This window comes from Amia ocellicauda, chromosome 10 (genome assembly GCF_036373705.1).
Source record: "Amia ocellicauda isolate fAmiCal2 chromosome 10, fAmiCal2.hap1, whole genome shotgun sequence".
NCBI classification, from domain to species: Eukaryota; Metazoa; Chordata; class Actinopteri; order Amiiformes; family Amiidae; genus Amia; species Amia ocellicauda.
The window spans coordinates 16,369,026-16,378,536 of NC_089859.1; the positions used below are offsets into that span (position 1 = coordinate 16,369,026).

The window sequence follows — 9,511 nt, forward strand, 5'->3', positions numbered from 1 at the left end:
TACCACTCATCTCCACTACAAATAGGAAAAAGAGGCTACAATTTGCACAAGCTCACCAAAATTGGACAGTTGAAGACTGGAAAAATGTTGCCTGGTCTGATGAGTCTCGATTTCTGTTGAGACATTCAGATGGTAGAGTCAGAATTTGGCGTAAACAGAATGAGAACATGGATCCATCATGCCTTGTTACCACTGTGCAGGCTGGTGGTGGTGGTGTAATGGTGTGGGGGATGTTTTCTTGGCACACTTTAGGCCCCTTAGTGCCAATTGGGCATCGTTTAAATGCCACGGCCTACCTGAGCATTGTTTCTGACCATGTCCATCCCTTTATGACCACCATGTACCCATCCTCTGATGGCTACTTCCAGCAGGATAATGCACCATGTCACAAAGGTCCAATCATTTCAAATTGGTTTCTTGAACATGACAATGAGTTCACTGTACTAAACTGGCCCCCACAGTCACCAGATCTCAACCCAATAGAGCATCTTTGGGATGTGGTGGAACGGGAGCTTCGTGCCCTGGATGTGCATCCCACAAATCTCCATCAACTGCAAGATGCTATCCTATCAATATGGGCCAACATTTCTAAAGAATGCTTTCAGCACCTTGTTGAATCAATGCCACGTAGAATTAAGGCAGTTCTGAAGGCGAAAGGGGGTCAAACACAGTATTAGTATGGTGTTCCTAATAATCCTTTAGGTGATTGTACATGCTAAGTTCGGTATGTTTAACGCAAGATCTTTAGGAGGCATTATAGTGTTCAACACGAGTAGACTAATAATAATAACACAAATAATTATAATGATAAAGACAAAGAAAGAAGGGACCGCATTGCGTGACAGCTGACTCTGAGGGTCGAGGATGTCTTAATATGGACAGCGTACTGCAGACGGTACATCAACTGAGTGCTTTCCGCAGTGGCACAGTGGCCAGGGAAATGACACAGACACCAGCAGTACACTTGACAGTTGCCCTGAACAGGCTGTCAAATCGTCGTCTCCAACAGCAGCTCTGGGAAGGCAGAACAATGCCAGTGAGAGAGTGGGATGCAGCATTACTAGCACTGGTCCTCTTGGGCACACCGCACAGCTCTGCGGGCAAAGGGCACTGATGCCACTCACAGTCAGACGGGACTTATTTCACGTCATTTTATGAATGAAAAACTGCTCACACACAGTGGCCAAGTGCTGTGACTCGTCAGCTGTCTCTTTGCTCAGGTTGGACTGCAGCCCCCCGCCCCCCTTTTGGAAGACAGACTATCTAGCCCTCAAGATAAAACCCAACAGCTGTGCGGGAGAGAGGGAGGGAACCGGTCTATTTTTATCCTTCACTCGACCTGGCATCACAGTGTGCGTCCCTGTCATATACCCCCTACCCCCACGCCTGTCCTCGTCTTCTCTAGCAAGTCTGGGTGGAAACGTCGAGAGAGAGAGAGAGAGACGGACCCCGGAGGCGATTAGTTTTAAACGGGACTGGCCTGCTGGGGATTGCACAGGAGGGAGAGGAGACCGACAGGGAGAAGGCGCAGTAGCTGAGATTTGCCGAGCGGAGCGACGGGGGAAAACGCCGGTACAGACGGGAGAGGCATGGAGCTGCTGTGTTACAACAAGGGCTGCGGGGAGCGCTTCACAGCCCAGAGCAACTCTGACGGTGAGTCTGCACCACGGAGACAGCAAGGGCTGCAACCAATCCCCTTGGAAGCGGTGCCCATGGTTATAAAAATGCATATTTATAACAGTACTGCCAAGGTTTTGGAAAATATGCGTCCTGTGTATAGTCCTAATCCTAATCTCATTTATCTCTATGAACTTTCTTTAATAAGTGACTTTAAAAAATGGAGGATAATGTGATCCAGTGATAGTGATTCCAACTCTGTAGGGCCTGAGGTGACCGAATTAGACCTTCCACACACACACACACACACACACACACACACACACACACACAGATAGAAAATCTCAACGCAGCCAGTCAAGTGAGCTGTTTGCTGGAAGTAGAGAGATAGGGATAGAGGCAGAGAGAGTGCAAGAGGGAGAGAGAGAGTCTCTGTGTCGGAATGGTGTGGGAGAAGGGTTTCTGTGCCGTTGGGGGTTGTCCCTCCATACCCGTGGCAGCTGCCCGCGTGGCCTTCACCAGCGTCTGGTCTCCCCAGGCCCCTGCCGCCACCTGCTCTGACAAACAGGTGGGCACGCTGCAGCCCCACTTTTGGAGGCCCTGGACCAGAGACTAGAGGACCCAGTGACAGGGGGACATAGCACAGCCCAATCTGCAGAGGCCAGCGGGGGTACTGGGAAGGGCTGCTGCAAATAAACACTGCCCTGCTCTCTCTCAGCTAAAGGAGAGGTTTCTTTTTTAGTGACAACCCCCCCCCCTCTTCCACACACGCACACACACACACCATTCCCTCAGTCCCCCATCAAGTGAAGAAGACAGGAAAGGAAAAACAATTATTCATCATTTCAACGTACCTACTTTTCATGTGCTCTGCAGCTACTGAATTTCTGATGTCACCTTCATAGGCACCCCGTATTGTTAGTTTGCTTATATGATATTATATTACTGTATGTGTTGGTCTGTTCTGTATACTTGCTGCCGTGCGATCCTTACTGTAGGCTGTAGCAGTCGGTCTTCCTTCTTCTGAACCCTCCTTCATGCCCCCCCTCCACTTCTCCCCTCTGTAGACGCTTGTCTTCATCACCCGGGTGTCCCAATATTCCACGATGCTCTGAAGGTGAGTAAAGTCCCCTGCACCCCACCGCACTCTCCCAGATGAAGAGGTTTGTATGTATCTGCCCTACCTAACATTAACAGAATCTATTGCAATATCAGGATCGATCCGAGGGTAAATAAATTGAAGTGAATGCACGACGAAGATGATGGTTATGTATTATTATTAGGATAAATATTATTATTATTACATCTACCACTTGATAAGGCATGTTAACCAGGTCGACTGAGTCAGGAAGGTATGATTTGACTCTGTCCCACTCTGACAGGTTTGATATATGGTATGGCATTGGTGTGATATGGTATTGTATTGTATTATATTGTATTTTGTCTCCTCAGGGCTGGTCGTGCTGCAAGAAGAAGACCACTGACTTCTCCGAGTTCCTGTCCATAAAGGTACTGTGGAAGCACTTTCCCCTTGTCTCGCATAATCGATGTTAAGTAGTTGGCCGCTCAGCAGCCTCCGCTATCCACACTGGCAGCTTGCTGAGATTAATTGAGTCTCTTATCAGATTCTGCTACGGAGTCACTGACAACACTTCCACAATCCGCCTCCTGTCCTGCCCGAGGGAGCAGAGCTCACACAGGCATATTCACTCTCGTACCTCAGTGACCTGCACTGTAGATATCTTGGGTCTCTTTTTCGCCTTAGTCCAGGAGAGGCAGTGCAAGGGTTAAAGCGCTCAGGACGGCAGCCTGGCACCGGATGGTAAATCCCTGACCGGTCTTTTTCCCTGTTCTTCCTTTTGCCCCCTCAGGGTTGCACCCGCGGCCGCCACAGCAATGAGAAGCCCCAGGAGACTTTGCAGCCCGAGGTGACGTCTGACAAAGCGAACGGCTCCCGACTCCAAGCTGAGGATAAGGTCATCCTCCGGGAGCCCAAGTCTGCCGAGGCCCTGCAGAGAGAGAGGCCCAGGTACCCGCAGGTAGAGGGTGGGGGTGGTACTGTGACACACTGCAGAAACTGGGGTGAACAGCAGCAGGGGTATAGCGGGGGGTGGGGGGAGTGAATCTGATGTACAGACCCTGCGCTGATGCGTTTTGTTTCTCTCTTGCTGCAGTTCGGACGAGCCCAAGACCAAACTGCCGGTCAGGGTGTCGCAGTCTCTCGCGCAGGCCCTGGAGAAGCTCAGTCTCTCGGAGATGCAGAAGAAAAAGGAGCAAGGTAATGTGCCCCACCACCAGGGGGTGCTCTCGGGCACCGCAGCCACAGAGAGGGTACTTCATATGCACCTTAATTAAGTAGTTTATTTATCTGTTTGCTCTCCCGGTGTCTTCCGCCTCTGACTAGGGGTGTTTCTGTACCGTAGTGTGCAGCTGCGTTAGGAGGGGCAGCCCTGCCTTTTCAGCAACCTCTTTCCTCCTTATATTGCTTAGTCACTTTTCACAAGAATGTTTTGCAACCCCATCCTGTTTCAGCCTGCTCTTGATTTCCCTCCCTCTCTCTTCCTCTTTCTGACCTGCAGAGAGCCAAGCTGTGATGCCCGGCACGAGGTGCAAGAACGCTGGCTGCAAGACGGTGGGTGTGCGTGGGTGTGGGTGATCCTTGTGTGTGCTTAATGCAGAGAGTTTCACTTCTGTCCCAGTGGGAGGCTTTTCAGAATCACCAAAAGAAAATTAAATAAGAGAGAGGCTAAACTTGATCTCTGTCTCCACCATGTGGCCAGTTGGGTAATTGCAGAGATCAAGGAAATGACAATGGAGGGAAATGGACAGCTCCCCCCCATTCCCATAGAGACCTCAGGGACCGTATCATGCAGTGGACATTAGAGGGGCAGTTTCTTGATTGGGGCTGAGGACACTTTTGGACTGTCGCCCAGGGAGGTTAGGGTTGCTGGTGAAGAATTGTCGCCCAGGGGGGCTTTCACCCCCACCCCTGTGCACGTGCCTGACCAGGGACACTCAGCGTTGGTGTGAGTTTTTGTCAGCTGTGTGTAAGTGAAAGGAGCTGAGGGAAGCTGTTCTCGCTACAGGTCAACAGTGATATACCAGTGGCAAGTTGACTTAACTAAACTGAACTTAACTTAATTCATTCTAAACTCCCTTTTACTCAAGCACACCAGTCTGGGTTCTGAGTAGGAAGTGTGTCGACCATACCCTCGGACTCTCTCTCCTCAGGTCTACAGTGGCCCGGAGACGGATGGCGAGACCTGCCTGCACCATCCCGGGGTGCCCGTTTTCCATGAGGGGTGAGAGCTCACTGTTCGTATTACTGGTGTCATTAATAGGAGTATAAACACATCCATAACTGTACACAGTTCACCTTGTTGTTTTAACATATATAATTAAAATGTGCCCCCTTTCCACTCTCTCTTTCTGGTTTCTGCTGTTTGTAGCTTTAAATACTGGAACTGCTGCTGCATCAGAACCACAGACTTCAATGCTTTCCTGGATCAGAAGGGCTGCAGTACAGGGAAGCACACCTGGGTCCCCAAACAGGTACTGCTGCTGCCCCCAACTACCCCCGACGCACAATCTCACACCATTTGAATATAAAAACGGAGGTGGAGGGATTAGAGTATGGATGGTATGTCCTTCTTTGCTTAGACAGTAGTGCAGTTTGTGTAATGAAACTAATGACAAAATCTCGAAATGGCACGGTGGCTGTCCGCATGGCTGCTGTGTGCCCGCTGTTCTGTACAGAGATTCTGGTTTTCTGCTGCAGGACAAGAAGAAGGTGGCATGCCGGTATGACTGGCACCAGACCAGCAGGCAGGTGGTGGTCACTGTGTATGCCAAGAACGCCGTCCCTGACCAGTCTTACGTGGAGACAAACCGCACCGTGGTGGGTAAATGTGCACACACACACACACACACAGACGCACGAACACACAGGCACGCATGCACACACACACACAGATGCATTTATGTGTCATGTTGTAGGTTTTATCAGGTGGCTCTGAAGTCTTTTTATTACTTTTTTAAATTCTTAATATTATTTTCATTTTTGTCTCCTGCCTTCCAGATGACAGTTCACATCCAGTTCGAGAGCGATAAACTCTTTCACAAGGATTTTCACCTCTGGGGGGTGAGTCTCCAGCCCCTTCCTGTTCCCAGAGGAACACCTTCCAAAGGCCCTTAGCCCAGCATCATGTAGAAGTAGGGATTGTGTCTGTTGTGTGAATGGCTCTTTCTGATCTGATCTCATCTCATGCCCTGCCTGGTGTGTGTACTGCAGGTGGCCAGTGTGGAACAGAGCTTTGTGAACATGGTGCCCAGCAAGGTGGAGGTGACCCTTGTTAAGGCCGACCCTGTGTCCTGGGCCAAGCTGGAAGACCCTCGCGCCCACGTGGAGCTGGCCGAAGGACTGCAGGAGAGCGAGGAGAGCGAAGATGTGCGGCCTGACTGGGACATCTCCGACGATGACATCAGCGAGTCCGATGAGGAGTTTCAGTAGCGGCGCCGCCTGCCTCTTCATTTCTGCTGTGGCTTTTTCTCTTTCTTTTATCTTAGTTTTTATTCAGATTTTTCCTCTTTTCTTTCTTTTCTACAAACACACTTTACTCCTTTCTGTTGCACGGGCATATTCTGAGAAAAACAAAGGAAGAAATGTTAATGTGATATATTGTAACAATTGTAAGTCACCCTGGATAAGGGCATCTGCTAAGAAATGTAATGTAATATAATACAATAAAAAGAAACAAGTTGCCCTGAAACACCTGTGCATCTTCTAAGTATATCTTCCTGCACCAGCTGTGAGTTCAAAGCCTAAACTAAACTGAAATTCAGGAGATTTTTCCTCTGTGACATGTTGATCCCCCCTCCCCAAACTGCACCCCCACCCCCATCCTCCTCCTGACCCAATCTAAATTCACACCACTAGGTGTGACCATCCCAGCTCCCTGGTAAGCTGCTCGGTGCTCCTCTGCCCTCCTACATAGCAGGTGACCTGAGTGAAATGAACGTCTCTAAATGTCTTTACTGTGTCTCTCATTAAAATCTAGAATCATTTAAACCGTAAAGTACTGATAACCATATAAAAGAAAAGTAAACCAAACAAACGCACACAGGTGTCAAACTAAGTTCTAAAATGTCCTAAAAGTCCTCAAAGACATGCATGCATACAGTCCCGGTGCCTGAGAAAATGGCCTTGGGAAGCTGGTGGTAGAAACATCAACAACAAGAGGATAGGAGCAGACAAGTGTTCACACCTTCTCCCTCGGGGGGGACAGCAGCCGCACCCCTGTACCAGAAGAGCAGGAATCAGACAGGCAGGCAGGCTGGAAATGCAGGTCTTTATTTGCACATCACTGAACTGGCCAACAGGATGGCAGAGGGATAGCATTGCCCCCGCTACTCAAATCCTACTTTCACACGGTGCAGCTGGGAGAGAGAGGCCAAGATCCAAGAATAGAAGTGACAGATGTGCTTCCTCATGGAGAGTTTGGTCTTGGCCAGCGCCTCCGCCGCCCCTGAAACTCAGAGCGAAACACAACTCACTGTTTCTGTCCCCCTTCATCGCAACACCCCAGACTCTCCTGTTACCCTGGCTTCTGGATTTGGGTCAAAGCTCCAATGCTGCAGGAAACTACAGGAACAGCAATTTCTACACCTGTGAAATACATTTTCAAGTGGCCCGTATGAAAACAGTACAACCCACTGGACAGAAACAGCACGCTTCCCACTGAGAGACTCATCTCATCAGAATGTACCTGCTGGGAGATGCTCAGGCTCCTCCCCTCTGGCCTGGCCCACTGCTATTGGCTGTGTCGGCAGGTCATGTGTATCAGCAGCCAAACTAATACATAGATGTAGTAACAACATATAGAAATCAGCTATGTATTTGCCTTCTGTCTTCCAATGGGATCTTAAAGTGCACATCTTGACTTTAGAAACAATCTAACTTTGAACTAAACCAGCCCATCATTTCAGTCCAGCACACTAATTCATTCTTGTGAAGCAGAGTAAAAGGATAATAATCCATCCTTGTGTGTGTTACTGCACTGTACTAGTGAGCTGTGTGTGAGTCTGTGGCCCACTGCTATTGGCTGTGTCGGCAGGTCATGTGTGCAGACAGGGCAGAGCAGGGCAGTCTCTCAGTACAAACGCCACACACAGAGCTCTAATGATGGTGTCATCATGCTGGAATGTGCAGCCGCGTTACTCTCAGGGAAAGGTAGTAAAGCACAGTGCTGTTGCAGACAACATATAGAAATCAGTTATGTATTTGCCTACTCTTTTCACAGAGGCACTAATTCATTCTTATGAAGCAGAGTAAAAGGATAATAATCCGTCCTTCAACTCAAACATTGTGAAATTGTTTATGCAGGTTTTAGGACTGGCCTGCTCACATCCTCCTCATCCTCACAGCCCACAGTGACATCAGACAGCAGCCTCCTGGTCACTGCGTCGGTCACTCTCTGCTGCAAGTCTAGGGTGCCCACAGGCAGGTAGCGCTCCATGGTCAAATCCTACCGCAGCTCCTGGAGCACAGGGGTCACCACCACATACTCCATGTCGCACTGTGGGTCTGGCCTCCTCTTCAGCATATGGAAGAAGCTCTCCCTGTCTGGCAACATCGTGAGCATCCCAAGCACCTGTACCATCTTGACCTCCAGCTCTTCCTGCCTGCGTGAAAGCCCCCTGTCACGCACTGACATGATGGGGCACAGTTGCCACAGCAGAACGCTCAGGACCTCCCAGATGAACTCATCAGACACAAAGCTGTGTGCTGGTCTCTGGCCCAGGCACATGGCCAGCTGGTACCACAGGAAAGCAAAATACTTCTGCTCCGGGTAGTGTATCTGGGTCCCTTTAGCCTGGCAGTCAGCAGTCTCCTCTTGCCACTGATCGTTCACTCTGCCAGCTGCATTGATGTGCATTCCCAGAATTTCAGGCAGGGGAAGGGCTAGCTGGAAAGCAAATTAACACACATATATCAAAAGACACACAAAGCAAATTAACACTCAATACACACACTCACAGCAACAGACTCACACACAGCTCACTAGTACAGTGCAGTAACACACACAAGGATGGATTATTATCCTTTTACTCTGCTTCACAAGAATGAATTAGTGTGCTGGACTGAAATGATGGGCTGGTTTAGTTCAAAGTTAGATTGTTTCTAAAGTCAAGATGTGCACTTTAAGATCCCATTGGAAGACAGAAGGCAAATACATAGCTGATTTCTATATGTTGTTACTACATCTATGTATTAGTTTGGCTGCTGATACACATGACCTGCCGACACAGCCAATAGCAGTGGGCCAGGCCAGAGGGGAGGAGCCTGAGCATCTCCCAGCAGGTACATTCTGATGAGATGAGTCTCTCAGTGGGAAGCGTGCTGTTTCTGTCCAGTGGGTTGTACTGTTTTCATACGGGCCACTTGAAAATGTATTTCACAGGTGTAGAAATTGCTGTTCCTGTAGTTTCCTGCAGCATTGGAGCTTTGACCCAAATCCAGAAGCCAGGGTAACAGGAGAGTCTGGGGTGTTGCGATGAAGGGGGACAGAAACAGTGAGTTGTGTTTCGCTCTGAGTTTCAGGGGCGGCGGAGGCGCTGGCCAAGACCAAACTCTCCATGAGGAAGCACATCTGTCACTTCTATTCTTGGATCTTGGCCTCTCTCTCCCAGCTGCACCGTGTGAAAGTAGGATTTGAGTAGGGGGGGCAATGCTATCCCTCTGCCATCCTGTTGGCCAGTTCAGTGATGTGCAAATAAAGACCTGCATTTCCAGCCTGCCTGCCTGTCTGATTCCTGCTCTTCTGGTACAGGGGTGCGGCTGCTGTCCCCCCCGAGGGAGAAGGTGTGAACACTTGTCTGCTCCTATCCTCTTGTT

The 9,511-nt window shown here is 49.4% G+C and overlaps 1 protein-coding gene across 1 annotated transcript; it reads left to right on the forward strand.

Annotated features, from left to right (window-relative positions):
• Window positions 1–1,295: 1,295 nt before the first annotated feature.
• Window positions 1,296–6,386, forward strand: LOC136760031 (cysteine and histidine-rich domain-containing protein 1). Its single transcript, XM_066715262.1, has 11 exons — window positions 1,296–1,653; window positions 2,685–2,734; window positions 3,070–3,126; window positions 3,489–3,646; window positions 3,792–3,895; window positions 4,197–4,249; window positions 4,849–4,919; window positions 5,067–5,169; window positions 5,396–5,515; window positions 5,696–5,758; window positions 5,909–6,386. Exons 1-11 carry the CDS (start codon window positions 1,590–1,592, stop codon window positions 6,125–6,127), a joined length of 1,062 nt encoding a protein of 353 aa, XP_066571359.1. The 5' UTR covers window positions 1,296–1,589; the 3' UTR covers window positions 6,128–6,386.
• The last annotated feature ends 3,125 nt before the right edge of the window (window positions 6,387–9,511 follow it).